The following is an 18,130-nucleotide window of genomic DNA, read 5'->3' on the forward strand; positions in this document are numbered from 1 at the left end:
ATAGACATTGAATAGAGCGGTAGTCACATGCTCGAGCACCGCTCTATTCAAGCTCCTCCTCACTGTGGGGGGTGCTGTGAGAAGGATCTGGAGACTCGGAATGTGATCGGTGTGATCGGTGAATTCGTGTGATCGGTGAATTGATGATTCTGGGACAACCCCTTTAAAGAACCTGTTGCTAATGTCTTGGTACCAGACACCACAGGTCACCTTCAGAGGACTTGTGGAGTCCATGCCCAGATGGGTCAGTGCTGTTTTGGCAGCATCAGGGGGACCTACACATTATAAGGCAGGTGGGCTTAATGTTATGGCTGATCGGTGTACTTATCTAAACCACACAAAAAAAAAGTGTCCAGACAGACGGGCGGATTTCCATTGGTTGGATCATCTCACGTAACAATAATCGCCTTTTCCGATTGATAACTATAAACGTATAGCCATGATTATCAGGGTAGATGATCACAGTGAGACTGGATTATAAATCAGCATCACACATTATAACACCAGCCCCTCCACTTCTATACATTGCCCTCCAGTATGTGTATGTCCAGGGCAGCCCGGCCGGTCCCAGCTCCGCTCACATGTGCACACACTGGAAGAACGGCGTGTACAGCGCGGAGCACAGAGCAGGAGCAGCCTCCCTATCCCACCCCGGTAGAAGGAGGGGAATGGAAGAGGGGGAGTGCCCGAGCAGCACAAGGAGGAGGGGGCCGCTCTGGATGCGCACTCACACGGATGCTTGCTGCAGGATTGGCCCGGCGGCTCTGGAGCAGTTCCCCGCTGTGTGCTCGGGTGTACTTGGGCTGTTGGGAGGTTGTTTTCTCGGATACATTTTTCTATCTGGATCTGGAATCCAACGCGGGTCACCATGCGGCTGTCCCGGGAGACTCCCTGCGCCCCGGCCGTGCCCAGGCAGCTTCTGATCGGTGCCCGGTGAGAGGAGGACAATGAGCAGCGAGCAGGAGCCAGAGTAAGTGTGCCACCTGTGTATTGCTGTGTATACCTATAGCAGGACGCCCCTCCTCAATATATAGCTGCTTTGTGACTGCTGTGCCTTTATTTTTGATGTGCTTGTTGCTCTATGTGTAGCATTCCATGTATAGGTCCCTTTAGTTCCCATGCATTTGCCCTACACAGGACAGAGGTTTGCTATGTCCCGAATCTCCCACATTGGGATGTCTTATGAAGCATGGTACTCCTGTCCATCCATATATTTACATACCATTTTTATGGCCATATATGATGGCATTTGGGCAGTTTCCCATCTGTCGTGACATCACATGACTGATGTGACATCATATGACTTCACGTGATGTCACAACCGTTTGGCAATGCGAACATTACGTTACCGGAACGTTTGACGTTTTGCGTCTAAACCATAAACACGGAAAGATGGCTTCATTCTGATTTAGCGTTTTCTTTGCCTCAACTTTGAAGTGTAATTAAAGGGATTAAGAATTATTTTTAAGAAGGTCAAAGAAATCTTCCAAACAACAAAAAAGTTTCTCCGTGTTATTTTCAGCCCAGACGAATGGATCAGTGTTCCGAATGATCGGCCATCTTTATTTTCATCCTGCACTCATATGGCATATTTACAAAATTCCCTAAAGGCCATGGGTGGGTCAGGTGCACGTTATTGGTTAAAAACCCAGTCCTGTTCCCATTTGTGCGCAGATGTGAAGAAAGGCCAAGGTGCGGGGTGCCTTACGTGGTGTTTTTGACTGTGACATTGATTCTTAACGTTGCTTTGGATGTGGCGCAATTCACTGTTTTATGGGTTGCCACTTAATTAAAATTTTTGGCCTGTAAAGTAAAATTTCAATTTAAAAATGAAAATTCTGCAATTACAGGAAATGAAAGTAAAGCGGTCACACGGCTTGTGTATTCAATATCTTTATAGAAATCCTTTTTATTTCCATTTTTTTCCTGAGCCTTTGCATGCTGTACAGTCAGTTTTTCTCCTAATTTGTGGCTTTGCATCTGCTGAATATGGGAATATGTTAAAAATGTGTGAAAATGCAAAAGACGCGTATCTAAATCTATAACTGGTGTAAAAGGCTCGGCTATAGTATTAATAGTACATGTAAGGCTTCGTTCACACGGGCGTCGTGGTTCCGGAAGACCTTTCCTCCAGAGGAACCCATGAACGGAAAGACTAACGGAAACTATAGCTTCCGTTTGCATCACCATTGATTTCAGTGCTAATTCTAACGTTGCAAATGGTTTGTTTGTCTCTGTTCCGTAAGGCTTCTGGGTTGTTGTTTTTCTGCGCAATCAATGGCATAGTGGACTGCGCTATTGTTTCTGCAAAAAAACCCGCAAACTTTACGGAACGGAGACAAACGGAAGCCATTTGCAATGGAAGCATTACCATTGAAATCAATGGAAACGGAGAGCTATGGGTTCCCCTGACAGAAAGGTCTGACGGAGCCCATCAACGGAATCTAACGCAGATGTGAACGAAGCCGTAAATACTGGAAGATGAAGTCCTATAATGTGCACATATATGTATACGATGTATCTCCATTTTAATGTGTATATATTTAGTTGGTTTTTGTCTATTGGTATTCTGCATGTGTCGTGCCTTCCTTCGTGTTCACGGCTTCATACACATGTTATTTGTGGCGTGTTGCCGGGTGACTCATCCTGCTCCATGCAGAATAGTGATTGGTCCCCGCTAATGCTGGGGGCCCATCTGCTTCAGTGACTATTCGGTTGCCATTGAAGTGTCGTTATTTTCTTGTACATGTAATGCACCGGCCGACACCTCCATGTACGTGTGTTAGTTGAGGAGACGTGTACTCTTATATAACGTTATAGTACGTCAGGTGCCCGTATATTCGTTTGTAAAGCCCTCCATATTACTATGTATCTTTGTGTAGGCTTTTCCCGTGATTGTGTATTCCGTGCTACACTGGAGACATTATGCAGGACGGTGGTCGTGACTTTCCAGTTTTACCTCAGGTTTTGAGATAGCGCGTACTTTGAGGCGCGCTCTTTTCTCGTATGGCCGTTCCGCCGATGTAATGTGTATTTACACCCTGCGGTGACTATCAGGCCCTCAGTCCACATGCCGCGCTCTTCTACACCTCTATGTGCTGTGCCTCTCAGTTTGGTGCCTGTGCTCTGTGTATTCAGTTGTTTCAGCCGCCATGTTGTGCTACTGTTTTGTGAATTGCCCTCATTTGCATAGCAGGATCCCATTCATAAAATGCTGGGTGGCAGCGTTACCTTGACGCGCTCTGTCAGGGTGAAGGGACGCCGTGACAGGCCATTTCTAAGCAAAACGAGGCCTATTTAAGAGTGAAAAAACAGGGAAGCGTGCGGAGGGGGACGAGGGGGGTGAATAGACGTGGGAAGGACCGCCGTACTGCACTACTTCACCACTTTTTGCGCTGCCTTAGTTGTAGTCAATGGTTATTTCCCAGGGGTAATAAATACTCTGTAAGGATTGGAGGAAAATTGCCTCTTATTTCTTTTTTTTATCAATTAGACCTTTTCTCTCCTTGTTCCTTTCTTTTTACTTTTCTCCCCCCACCTCCTTCTTCCTCTTGTCTCTCCCCCCTCCTCCTCCTACTTGGCGCCTCCCTTCCTTGTTGACACAGCTATGTGGGAAATATCAGAGCAGGGAGGCTCTGGCGTTACGTGATTTCCCCTCCTCCTCCATTCATAAAATACCTGTGTCCATTCACATTGCAGTCCCCGTGTGACACAGGTTGTGCCATGATGAGCCACCTGCAGGGGGGTTGTCGTGCATGTGCGCTCTCCCGGGTGTGTGTGGCTCTTTGGTGATCCCGTAGTGTATTTATATTTACTTGTATGTGGAGGAGGCAGTGACCGGGTTCTCCATTTTATTAATGAGGACGGATGCGTGTAAGCACAGGCCGTGTGCTGAGGCTGGGTGAAGAGCCACCATCGTGAGACGACCCATATAAAATGGTGCAACATGAAGATTTTGTTTGTTTTGGATACGTATTTTGAAAACCTAAAATCACTTCCTGCAGCAATAGTGGGTCTGGTGGGAGAACCTGCCCGGTGAGGGAAAACATGGCCGGTTTCTTCTAGTTGCAAATATTGTCAATGGAAAAGTTCAGTACAGGTCAATGACAGGCGGCTATTGTCACTCGCCCATAAAAATGGATTCACGTGGCGTAAAAAAAAAAAGCCACAAAATTCCCAACGTTAATTCAGAAGCAAATTCCGCAGCAGCATTAGTTACGGATTTTGTGGCGTATTTGTGTTGCAGAATTTTGCATAGCATTAGGGCTTGTCCACACGTAACGGAATTGCTGCAGAAAATTTCTGCAGCTTTTCCGTTGAAACTAGCAGACGTTCCGCAAAAAAAAGTATCCTTTCCTGCGTTTTTGACCGCAGAAAAGGGTGCGGAATTTGCAGCGTTTTTCACAATGATGGGAGATGTTGACGTCTCCTCAACCCCTTAATGACCAGGCCATTTTGCACGTTAATGACCAAGGATTATTTTTTGTTTTTTCACGGTCGCATTCCAAGAGTCGTAACTTTTTTTTTATTCCGTCGACATCGCCGTATAAGGGCTTGTTTTTTGCGGGACGAGTTGTATTTTGTAATTGCACCATTTTTAGATGCTTATAATATATTGATTAACTTTATTTTAGGAGAGAATTGAAAATAAGCAGCTATTCCAGCATTGATTTTCACATTACAAATTTACGCCGTTTACTATGCAGCGTAAATAACATGTTAACTTTATTCTATGGGTCGGCACGATTACGGGGATACTAAATATGTAAAGGTTTTATATGTTTTCCTACGTTTGCACAATAAAAGCCTTTTAGAAAAAATTACTTGTTTTTGCATTGCCGCGTTCCAAGAGCCGTAACGTTTTTATTTTTCCGTCGATGTGGCCGTATGGGGGCTTGATTTTTGCGGGCCAATGTGTAGTTTTCATTAGTACTATTTTGGGGTACATAGGACTTATAGATTAACTTTTATTTTATTCTTTTATGGGGGGAATGAGAGAAAAGAGAATTTTGCCGTGGTTTTTTGCGTTTTTTTTGGACGCCGTTCATCCGGCGGTTTAATTAATGTGTTCATTTTATTGATCAAATTGTTACGATCGCGGGGATACCATATATGTGTATTTGATTTTGACTGTCATTTTTTTTGCCCACAAACTTTATTTAATTGATTGCCAATTTTTTTTTTAGTCCCACCAGGGGACTTCACTATGCGATGTGCCGATCGCATATATAATGCTTTGGTATACTTAGTATAACAAAGCATTATTGCCTGTCGGTGTAAAACTGACAGGCAATCTATTAGGTCATGCCTCCGGCATCGCCTAACAGGCATTTGCTGAAGACAGACCTGGGGGGTCTTTGTTAGGCCCCTGGCTGTCATGGAAACCCGACGGCGACCCGCAATTTGTTTGCGGGGGCGCCGATCGGGTGACAGGGAGCTCCCTCCCTCTGTCAAACACATTAGATGCCGCTGTCACTATTGACAGCAGCATTTAATGGGTTAAACTGCCGGAATCGGAGCGCGCTTAGATTCCGTCAGGAGCCAGGCTGTGTATAACAGCCGTGCTCCTGCTGCTGATCGCGTGGGTACAGTGACAGTACCCGCGCCATCACAGGACGGATATATCCATCCTCCTGCGCGAACTAGCAGCTGCTGAGGACGGATATATCCGTCCTTCGGCGTTAGGGAGTTAAAATCGCAGCAATTCAGTCCACTTTCCACAGCAGGAATCGACATGCTGCAGTACGAAAAATACGCACCGCAGGTCAACTCCTGATCTGAATTTTTGTGCAGCTTGTGGATGAGATTTGTTAAACTTTGCCGCTACTGTATTCTGCTGCGTTTTTTCCGTCTGCAATTCCGCTACGTGTGGACAAGTCCTTAAAATCTATGCTGAAATTCCACATACAGAATTCTCAACAAATACAGAAAACGAGGTGGAAAAATTCTGCGCGTAAATGTAAACAATGTATGTATTGTTTCCCCACTCATAGCAATACACGGTGTTAATTTCCACAACGGATAAGGCTGGGTTCACACGACCTATTTTCAGACGTATCGGAGGCGTTTTACGCCTCAAATTACGTCTGAAAAAACGCCTCCAATACGTCGGCAAACATCTGCCCATTACTTTCAATGGGTCTTACGATGTTCTGTGCCGACGACCTGTCATTATACGCGTCGTGGTCAAAAGACGGCGCATAAAATTACAGCATCGTCAAAAGAACAATGAAGAACAGCTCCAAATTACATTCCGTAAAAGACGCGGCGAAAAACGCCAGTACATGCATTTACGTCTGAAATTCAGGAGCTGTTTTCTCCTGAAAGTCGCTCCGTAATTTCAGACATAATTGCAGCTCTCGTGTGCACATGCCCTTACTCCACATATTCTCCTGCATATTCGGACTGCATGTTTTTTCAGTATGTAGCCCATGGAGTTTTACACTTTGCTCGTTTGCTACGGATTTTCGTGAAGTACAACACAAGGAAATAAGATAATGCCAAGCTTCATTTAAATCTGCAGCGTGCCCTACCTGAATAGTTCTGCGGATTTCGTCCATTGCAATCCAAAGGGTGAAGTCCGCAGCAAAATCTACTTTAACACCCGGGCATTTTTGCGCTGACTTTGGTGTGGTTTTACAGGCTGGTTTCACATCTAAATTTTTCTGTTGCGTCCGAACTTTCGCTTATGGATTCTGTTTCGAGCGTGAATGAGGCCTAAGGAGTAAACCACCTAGAGGGAAGGCGACGTCCACACAGCATATGTTCGGACTGGAAAATACGAGGCTGATTACGTTATTACGGGCCCATAGACTTCTATTGGCCATGGGTACCTTCCCGTTTGCTTACGGGAAGGTGCCCGAGCCGTTGAATATATAGAACATGTCCTATTTCAGGCCGTAATTACGGCACGGGCAGGCCCATAGAAGTCTATGGGGCTCCCGCAATTACGCGTAGCTACGTGTGTACCCGTAATTACGGGAGCGTTGCTAGGCGACGTCAGGGGATTTATATTTTTGAATAAAGAGAAGCAGAGAAAATGGCGTCTGAGTGATCATGTGACCCTTTCAATGGGTATGGACATGATTGTGACGTCATTTCCAGCCCCCCCCCCCCTCTTTTTACGGGTCCGTTAATACGGGTTATTTACGGATGACAACGGACCTGTATTTAGGCACAGAGGGCCTAAAGCCAGAGCTGATTTTCAAAGCGTTTTTGAGGCGTATTTTAAAAGCGGTTTTTGTAGTGTCTATAGAAAATCCGCTTGCAAAATGTTTTATGAAGTGACACGTCGCTTCTTTTGTATAAAGTGTATTTTTACAAGACGTTTTATAATTCAGCAGCGTTAAAATACGCCTGAAAATAAGCTGTGTGGACGTAAATTCACACCACGTTCCAAATATACAATGAGAAATGTTCCCGACGTTTACGCCTGAGTTCTATTTGCCAGACGTGCCAAGAGACTTGGAAACTCATATACCATTATTATCCCTTTACAATGAAGAGACGTTTTCCGTCTGTTTCCCAGCGGTACTACCAGCAACAAAAAGAGATTTTATTTTTGCGGTTTCCTTATGCGAAAAAATTCACAAGCGACATAAGCAAAAGCATTGAAGTTCAGGTGCGAGTCGCGGTAATACCGTGATTTTACCACTCGCCGGCAACACCGTAAAGCCCTAGCCTAAATCTTGGCCTCATATATCAAGTCGTGTATGGAAGCTTTAGGCTATGTTCACACGGAGTATTTTGGGGGAGGAATATCTGCCTCAAAGCTCCAAACGGAATTTTGAGGCAGATATTCCTCCCCCAAAATACTCAGTGTGAATAGCAATGATCGCGCCGTTTTTCGCCCGCGGCCATTGAGCGCCGCGGGCAGAAAACACGCTTTCTCCTGCCTCCCATTGAAGTCAATGGGAGGTCGGAGGCGGAAGCGCCCGAAGATAGGGCATGTCGCTTCTTTTTCCCGCGAGGCAGTTTTACTGCTCGCGGGAAAAAGACGCCGACGCCTCCCATTGAAATCAATGGGAGGCGTTCTCGGGCCGTTTCTGCCGAGTTTTGCGACGCGGTTTCCGCGTCAATAAACTCGGCAAAAGACCCCGTGTGAACATAGCCTTAGGCCGAGTTTTTTGCATGCAGATTTTCCTCTCCCTGCACGCCGTTTTTTGCTGCGTTTTTCGCCCGCGGCCATTGAGCGCCACGGACTAAAAACGCAGCGAAATACGCTTTCTCTGCCTCCCATTGATGACAATGGGAGGTCAGAGGTGTAAACGCTGTTTTTTCCGCTCACTTGAAAAAAACGCCTCCGCCTCCCATTGAAATCAATGGGAGGCATCTTCGGTTGTTCTTTGGCACGTTTTCCGACGCGGTTTCCGCGTCAAACTCCTAAAAAAAACTTTGTGTGAACCCCCCCTGAGGGTATGTTCACACGCTTAACCAAAAACATCTGAAAATACGGAGCTGTTTTTAAGGGAAAACAGCTCCTGATCTTCAGACGATTTTTAAGCCACTCACGTTTTTCGCAGCGTTTTTCTACGGCCATTTTGTGGAGCTGTTTTCAATAGTCTATGAAAAACTGCTCCAAAAACGTCCCAAGAAGTGACCTGCACTTCTTTTTTGTGGCCGTTTTTTCAAAACGGCCACGTAAAAAAAACGGCCCGTCGGAACAGAACGCCGTTTTTTCCATTGCAATCAATGGGCAGATGTTTGGAGGCGTTCCGCTTCCGTTTTTTTTGGCAGTTTACGGCCCAAAATAGCCCGTGTGAACATACCCTTAGGGTGTTTGCGCCATTGTAAAGAGGATTGCTATGTATGTAGGGTCACCTTAGTTTATCAGTGATATCACAAGTCTAGTTTTCCATTAGGATCTATATAAATGCCTTGTTTTTTGTCACACATGACATGTTCATTCACAAATTGGCTGCTGGGAGTTGTAGTTTTACAGAGTCACAGATTGCAGACCATGGCTCTAAAGCTTTGTAAGTTCTAATTTTACATGTTGGGCTGCGTTCACGTCTGCGTCGGAGCTTTCTGTCTGAACAGAGCCCTGGCAGACACAAACGGAAACCATAGGTTTCTGTTTCCATCACAATTGATTTGAATGGTCACGGATTCGGTGCAAATGGTTTCCGTTTGTCTCCGTTGTGCAGGGGTTCTGTCGTTTTGACGGAATCAATAGCGTAGTCGACTGCAGTATTGAACGGAGCCCTGACGCAGATGTGAACGCAGCCTTACAAAACACATTTGAATTAATCAATTAATAATTGACTAACATTTAGAACATTATTTCACCTTGTTGCATGTTCTGGCCAAGGAGGTTAAGAGAAAAATCTAAATAATTGTCAGTAAGGCTCTATTCACATTTGCGCTCCAATTTCTGTTATTCTGCTCTGTCAGAGGAACCGAATAATGGGAGAAGCGGAAGCGCCAGATTTGTTGCATGGCTGAAAGTAACGGCACCCGACCGAACCCATTGACTTTAATGGGTTTTGTTAGGATTGCGACGTTTTACCTGACAAAACAGTGCTGTGCTATTTTGTCCTGCAAAAACGACAGACTCTGAGCTGCTGATGCAGGTGTGAACAGGACCGAACGTCTTTTATTTTCTTTACACAAAATAGTAATTAAAAAAATAGCTTCTGTTATCTCTGCTCTTCAATGTGTCTACTCTTGTTTATTTTTTACGTGATTTGGGGCAATATAAACCGTTAAAAAAATGTGTTACGAGGCTGATTACAGGCCTGCGCGTGGAGGCTTGTCGTATTCTCACATTTAGGCCTTATTTACACGTGCGTATTTCACGTCCGTGATACGCATGTGAAAATCACGCACGTCGCACGGACCTATTTATGTCAATGGGGCCATTCAGACATTCCGTGTTATTCTCGCAGCGTGTGTCCGCTGCATGAAACTCACAGCATGTCCTATACTTGAGCGTTTTTTGCGCATCACGCACCCATTGAAGTCAATGGGTGCAAATCACGAACATCACACGGACATACATCCGTGTGCTGTGCGTGATTCGCGCAACAGTTGCTCAAAAAATGATGAGAAAATGAAAACCACCTCCTTCATTTCATTTTGGATACGTCGAAACCACTTGACATAAAGATGCCATACGCGCAAAAATAACGCAGACACGCCCCAAAACACCGATGACACACGGAACTGCAAAATGCAGCGTTTTATATGCGCGCAAAATGCACACGTTCGTGTAAATAAGGCCTTAGGGTTCGTCCACACGCGACGTGAACACTACAGCATTTCTTTCCGGATGTTCCGTGTAGAAATCATGCAGCGTTTTTGCAAGAGAAATTTAAATGCTGCAGATTGAAAATCCACACCGCAGGTCAATTCCTGCACGTGTTTTCTGCAGCGTGTGGATGAGATTTGTTGAAATTCACTTTTTTTGCTTCCGTAAGAGTATGTTCACAAGGCTTATTTTCAGCCGTTTTTCGGGCCGTAAACACCCTCCGAAAAATGGCTGAACGCCTCCAAACATCTGCCCATTGATTTCAATGGGGAAAAACGGCGTTTCGAACCCATAGGGCGTTTTTTTACACGGCCATTTGTAAATACGGCACGTAAAAAAAAACGCCCCATAAAAAAGAAGTGCGTGTCACTACTTCAGCCGTTTTTGGAGCCGTTTTCATTGTCTCAATAGAAAAACCGCTCCAAAAACGGCTGAAAATCAGAGGCTGTTTTCACTTGAAAACCGCTCCATATTTTACAGCCGTATTTTGTTTGCTGTGTGAACACACCCTAAGGCTCCATGCACACGATGCGTATTACTTGCGTTTGCAGCGCAGATTTGCATGTACACGCTGTGGTGTTTTTCGGGACAGAAATTGACCTGCGGTGCGTTTTTTAGAATCCGCAGCATGTCAATTTATCTTGAGTTTCCGCTTGCGACTTGTATCTGCCTAGTGCAGTGGAAAATCGCACCAAAACCCGCAGCATTAAAAAGGTTTCAGAGAAATGCAAAAAAAGGCACTGAAAAAAGCATAAAAAAACCCCAGGTTAGGTGTGGTTTGACCTCCTGACGAAGGAAGCGAAACGCGCGTCGAGGTGGTCCTTGGATCGGAGTGTGTTTCTTTTCATGTCCACTTCAGGTAAATGACTATCTACTTAGATTTTTGTAGACTTTGATACACTGCATTATATTGAGTCATATTCTGCCATCATTCTAGATATTGGATCTTCTGGCTATTTACTCATATGTCTCATGTTATTATCTTGCTATATCATATGGTCATTTCCGTGGGACTTGATGCACATTCCCTTCTGGGGTGTTTTTAGTTTTTTGTATTTTAGATGTATGTTTTTTGTGGGTAACTTCTCCCGTATGGGATAATAAAGATTTACATATTTTATTTTCTGCCTACTTGGTGTTATTTATTTTTTACATCAGGTATATTTTTGGATTTCTGATATATCATTGTCATACCTGATGGTTTGACTTATGCTTCAAGTACAATTTCTGTTGATATATAGGTGTAGTTTTTACCTGCGAGTTTCCGGCGTAATGCTGCGGTTTTGGTGCGTATTTTCTGCAGCAAAATACGCAACGTGTGCGTGTAGCTGAATACTCTGGACATAAATCCTGTAGTGTTGACGCTGTGTGTGGACGCACAGCCGGGGTCACGTTGATTAGGAGGCTCTGACTTTTCTAGCCTGTAACTTTGGACACAAAGCGGAGGGCTGTGCCTGTCAGGTGCCCGGGCAGTTATGCCAACTGGCAAACCAAGCCGCATGTGTTCCCTGGGCCAAATGTTGACTACTTTTGTTTGACTTGTTTTAATATTACTCCGTCACATAAATGCATAATTGTGTCGTTTATGAGGAAGAGTAGCTCAGCTTTTAAGAGCATTGAAGACCCAGCCATGACAGAGACACTGGCTGGAGGCGCTGGTTCTGTCGCTGGTGTCAGATCCTTAGAACGCTGAACCAGTAACTTAATCTCCTTGTGTCTCCGGCATCAAAAAAAATCAGATAGTCTTGAACACATGGGAAATGGAGCTTGAAGAATTCCAGGAACTGAGACGAGGGGCTGCCTGAGTCCTAACCTTTACAATTACAAAGTGGCTTTTGAATTTGTTTGACTGACTTCTAACTTGACCATAATTGTTTCCACCCTGTTTTAAAAATGGCTGCCTGTAATCACGTGTGACCCCGTAATGAGTAAAGGTGAGGCAACTGTCTTAGTGCGATCTGGAGGCTGAACAAAATATTTCGTAATTTACTTAGAATACTTTTCGTGTGGAAATGTTCTTTATGTGAATGTAGTCGGGACCCAGGTAGCTATACAGCACTAGAGGTAATTAAAAACGTCCTAAGGCCTCATACACGGCTGTACAGTAGACTGTACTGCAGCACATGGAGTCCCCTGCACCTCCGTTTGCCACCATGTGATTCTATGTGGGGCTGTAAATATATATTTTTAATAAAATTGGAGGCACGAGGAGGTACGGCAAGAGTTACAAATTGTACCGAGCCTTAAACCCATGTGCGTGAGGCCTAAAAGAAATGACTTCTGTATTCTGCATAGTTCCTGATTTAGGCCTCATGCACACGACCGTAATAGTTTTTACTGTCTGCAAATACAGATTCGTCGGCTACGGATACACATCTGTAGCCGACACAAATTGCAGTAGCGCCCATAGACTTCTATGGGCTAGTCCGTGCCGCAATTGCGGAGGAACGTAGGACATGTTCTATGTTTTGCGGATCATTTCTAGTGCCCGGAAACGCATCCGTATATATACAGAAAGGTGTCCGGGCCACCGCTTCCCCGGAGATAGCCGCTGTTCGCTGGGGGTGAGAAAAGCCGGACTCGCGGTAATTAGCTAATCGCTGTTCCGGCTTCTTTTTGAAAAATGAGATCTCATATGGCCAATAGCGGTAGCTGTCGGGGGACAGCAGATCCTAAAGTACAAATGCAATTAATGGTAACTGTATTTATTATAATGAGAAACCATATGTTGCAGCATGCGTTCCGCATGGATCCGTAACCATGAGCTTTAGATGACATTTTTATATTCGAGTTTTCATCATTCATAAGTTGGGTAACCCTGGCTCGTTGCTTGTTATTTATTATTCACATTGCTTTAATAAAAAGTGACTCTCCTTCTCTCTCCGTTTTTGTTTTCTACCAGACTGTTGTTCCAGGACCCTAGGGAAATGCAGTATGCTTTTTAGAATAGTTTTGCAGGAAATACTTATTTTATTATTCTTTTTCCATATTTGGTGATTATTTCAGCTTTGGGTTGAATGTCTTGCATATCATGGTTTGTAGAAGATGTTGACGTGATCCAGCGTCACTTAGGATAGTTTCTCTAGTGGATGTTCCTTTCACCTAGTCACCGTTCCTGCACCCATTGTGTGTGTCCTTAGCATTGTCCTCTCTGTTTACCAGAACTGATGACGAGAAGTGTCTGCCATGGCAATCTCTTCCCAAAAATGACCTATTGGCTAGTGCAAGCCGTGTAAGGTCAGGGATGTATCGCTGCATAAATTAGCCATTCTGGAGTCTGGGAAAGAAGAATAACTACTATGAGAGCTGGTAACTGTTCCTTCTCGTCGTTTTTTGGAAAAGTTGACTTACTATTCCAGCAATTGCAATTTCTATGTGTACCTCCGATTTTTGTAAAACTACTGACAAATCATAGAGACATTCAAGTCTATGGGGGCACCATCTGTCCTTATTCCACAGCCTATTTGGGTCATTATCAATTTTCTCTCTCATTATCATTTCTCTTTAGATCCAATAGCATCCGCTTTTTGTACCTAGGACCACACTGCTTGTGACAACGAGTGGTCAGTGCTGTACCCGCCTATTGCAGATAGGTTCATCAAGTAAAAAAAAAAATAATATAATTTTTTTTTTCATATTTACGTGGCTATAGTTTCCCCTCATCAGGGTATAGATATTATCTTGCACTTTATATTCTTGTGTAGTTCAGCATGTGGTTACCTTCCAGGTTTACTAGTTGCACATAATACATATATACGGCTATTGTATTCTTTTGATATTGGCTCGTATTGTCCCATTTGGAATCCTATTTGAGATTTCTGCCTGTGCTTTGCTTCCTGTTTTATTTTTAATTAATTGTATGTAGTGTTTAATAAAGTTTGGTCTTTTCATTCCCGTTTTATCGTATCCCTTTCTTATTATTTTGGGTGTGCGCAATTTTGTACATGTGCCTCTTCCTCCCTCCTAGTATGCGTATTATTTGCATGTTACTGCAGCACCCCATATAGATTTCTTTCTTACATAGTGGTGGTGCCCATACGTGCCCATCTCTTCTGTGGGAGCACCAGCAACATTCAGATTGGATCTTTTAGCTAAAAGCTGCGAGGACATGTTACTTGCTATAAGAGCACTGGGAGCACTCCTTTCCTTTCCAGCCCCTCACAATGAAGAGTTTTTACATGTTTCTGAGGGTACACCAGAACAAGTTGACAGAATAGAATAACTCAACCACTTATATTTACTGGCGATTTTTCGGTTTGGTGGAAAAGCCCTTTTAGTGCGTAAGTTAAAACTATTCAGAGAATCTAGGCCTAAGCTGAAAAGATTTAATTTCCTGTTTTTTTTCCCGTGGGTTTGCTGGCTGCATGACTTCCAGCGTTGGGAAGTGCTGGGGGATTGATGGAGTCTTGATGATGGCAGAACGAGGAGGCAGCTCTGAGTCAGTAGTCTCAGCCTGTGATGCATACAGCTCCTGAGAACATAGCAGCTGCCGTGAGCGCTGAGCACGTGTGGGTGGATGTTCTCCCCATCTCATTACTGCTTCATATGTTTCTGCTTGTGGGTCAGTCTTGATTCATCTGTATTTGCTCAGTTAACTCTACTGTTTCCAGTTTGCTGCAGGCCTTCCAGCAAAATGCTTGTGCTTGCTGGAAATGGCAACAACATGAAAGTATAGCTGGTCAACAAGGCCCCATGCACACGACCGTAAAATTGTCCGTAATTACGGATTCATTAATTTCTATGGCCGACGGACACGTACCTTGATTACGAGCACGGTCGTGTGCATGGCGCCTAACTATTTGTCTTGTTTCCCACATTTTGCTTGGCAAAACCTGGCATATTTCAGTATTACAATATAGATGGTGCCTCTGGCGCCACTTATCCCCAGCAGGGAAGCAAAAGAAATGGAACTAAAAAAATTCAACCTGTTGGATTATCGTTTTCCCTGATGGTAGATCTCAGTCGACTCAATAGAGGTTAAATTGTTAGGGGAATCCACTAACCAGATTCGTATGTCTTTGGCCATTTTACACACCGATACATTGAAACTTTTTCTTTGTACGTTTCTTGTTGATCGTATTAGTATAGGGCAGGTCAAATCCGGAGTAGCCAATGTACCAAACATTCTGGACAGTTTTCCATTGCTGTTAATGGGAATTCCTATAACATGGAATAAAACAATTCTAATTGTACATAATTATAAAATGGTTACCACTGACTGTCTGACATTTAGGCCTGATTCAGACGAACGTGGCGTTTTTGCGCACGCAAAACACACAGCGTTTTGCCTGCGCAAAAGCCACTTACCTGCTCCGTGAGGCAGCATCATATGATGCGCGGCTGCTTTTCGCGCAGCCGCCATCATTATGACACGTCATTTGGATATTTACATTCATCCTTTTGACAGCTGTTGCGCGAAACAGGCAGTTTGCACGGAAGTGCTTCCGTGCGACCTGCGTCGTTTTCACGCACCCATTGACTTCAATGGGTGCGTGATGCGCGAAATACTCCGAGATATTGAACGTGTTGCGCTTTTTACGCAGCGGACAAACGCTGCGCAAAAGGCACGGACTGTCTGTACTGCCCCATAGACTTCTATTAGTCCATGCGTGCCGCGTGAAAACCACGCGGCCTGCACGGACGCAATTCACGTTCGTGTGAATCCGCCCTTAGGCTAAGAACATATGGTGGAATAATCCAACGTGGCTGACACTGATTTCTGCCGTAGATTTGCAGTTTCGCTGCCATTGATTCACACGCAGATAAGCCCTAGTCAATGGGGATAATCTGGGTGTGGCAACTCAACACGGTTTTTATGTGGAAACCGTGTCAAGAAGTGACATGTCACTTCTTTAGTGATACAAATGTAATTTCCGCGTGGAAAATTTTTCTGTGGAAAATTTCGCCCCATATGAACAACCGCTTCTTATTGATTTTAATTGGAACGACACTGTTTTTATGCATATTTCAGTGCAGAATAAGCGCGGTCTCTGCGACGAAATACGCAAGAAAATCAGCCTTGTGAATATTGCCTTTATAGCATTTCTATGCAGATTATACACTGTGGACTCACGTTATTATGACTAGCTCCTACTTTCGACGTGGGCAGCCCGTTGCTCATGAAGGACGTGACGTGTCGTTTGCTGGCTTGGTGGGTATACAAGGTGTGGGCTGTCTGAACACATATCACTCATTGTTGTCATGGGTAAAAGGGGAAATTTATCGGAGTTGCAAAAAGGGATGATTATTGGATTTCGGGCCAAGCGTGGCAGTATTTCTCAAACAGCGCAGTTTGTGAACTATTCGCGTGCTGCTGTGGTGAAAGTGTATCGTGAGTGGACAAATGGCACCATTGGGAATAACAAACGTGGAAACTACGGAGCACCACGTGCCATTGATGTGAGAGGTAAACGTCGGCAACGAAGGTGCGCGAGGGCCAAATGACACGCTACAGTGGAGCAGCTCACCGTGAAAATCAACCAGGGGGCTACCAGACGTGTGCCTAAAATAACAATTCAGCGAAACCTACTGCGCATGGGGCTCCGAAGCAGATGGATTGTCACTGCTCCTATGCTAACAAAGGTGCATTGGAAAAAAAGACATCAGTTTGCATGGCAGTATTGGAATTGGATCACCGATGATTGGCAAAGGGTTGTCTTCTCCGATGAATCACGTTTTCTGCTTCATCAAACAGATGGACATTGGTGTGTCAGGTGAAAAAACATCAGAGAACAAACACCCTGCAACCATTGCTGGAAAAATACAAGCTGGTCTATGGAATTTTGCGATGTCACATGGCTAGAAATGTCCGACAGTGGTTGGAAAAGCACAACCAAGACTTCCAAGCACTTCCCTGGCCCCTAATTTGCCAGACTTGAACCCAATTGAGCATCTGTGGGACCACCTCAATTGTCTCTTTTGCTCTATTGATCCTCCCCCACGCACCCTCCAGCAAATGTGGGATGCACTGCAGTCAGCATGGCTCCAGATACCGGATACAACCTACTCCCCTTATTAAAGGGGTTATCCGGGGTCCAAAAATTGCTTTGCATTCATATTTTTATGTAAAAAGAAGTCACTTACTAATGTACTTTAATTAAAAATTCAGTACTAAATGATGCCATTCAAACCCGGTTAATTGTTCCTGGAAGTCCTGGAGCTTTTCTAATATTGATGACGCATTATCGATGGCATGACTGCAAGGGGCAGTCACATTGCCTATCACTGGAGTCACCGAGCAGAGCATTAGCTGGGGACTCCAGCATTGCTGCCAATGTCACGGTCACTGTCCATATATGCTCTGCTCAGGAACTCCAGAGATAGGAAACCCCTAAAGTCACTGACCAAATGTCGGGAGCAGCGCTGGAGTCCCGAGCAATATAATACGCTAGCTGATGCTCTGCTTGGGGGACACCAGCAATAGCCAATGTGACAGCCCCTTGCGGTCGTGCGATTGATAACACGCCGACACGAACCGCTCAGGAAGCAAGCTCTGTCACGTGGGGCCGTGTCGGCGCGCCATCAATATTAGAAAAGCTACAGGACTTCCGGGAACAATTCACCGGGTTTAAACGGCACCATTTGGTACCAAATTTTTAATTAAAGTACATTAGTGACTTCTTTTTACATACAAATATGAATGCAATGCAATTTTTGGTCCCTGGATAACCCCTTTAAGTCACTCCCAGCCCGTCTAGCTGCTGTCCATGCTGCACACGGCGGTTACTCTAGATATTAGCTGGTGGTCATAATAATGTGACTTGACTGTGTATATATTGGTCATGTTGTTATAATCCTCAAAATTCACTTGCTTTCTCCTTTCAGCGTTGACTAACTGTGATTGGGGGTCATATTCCGGAGTACATAATCTTTAAAGCTTCA

General features: G+C 44.5%; 1 protein-coding gene across 1 annotated transcript in view; it reads left to right on the forward strand.

The window, feature by feature from the left end:
* The first annotated feature begins 671 nt into the window (after window positions 1-671).
* The window catches only part of SPRED1 (sprouty related EVH1 domain containing 1), a 72,092-nt gene continuing 54,633 nt past the window's right edge, over window positions 672-18,130 (forward strand). Inside the window, exon 1 of the mRNA XM_075843737.1 lies at window positions 672-970. Coding sequence (XP_075699852.1) covers window positions 948-970 — 23 coding nt within the window. The 5' untranslated portion in view covers window positions 672-947. The remainder of the gene's footprint in view (window positions 971-18,130) is intronic.

The sequence above is a fragment of the Rhinoderma darwinii genome, chromosome 12 (genome assembly GCF_050947455.1).
Source record: "Rhinoderma darwinii isolate aRhiDar2 chromosome 12, aRhiDar2.hap1, whole genome shotgun sequence".
NCBI classification, from domain to species: domain Eukaryota; kingdom Metazoa; phylum Chordata; class Amphibia; order Anura; family Rhinodermatidae; genus Rhinoderma; species Rhinoderma darwinii.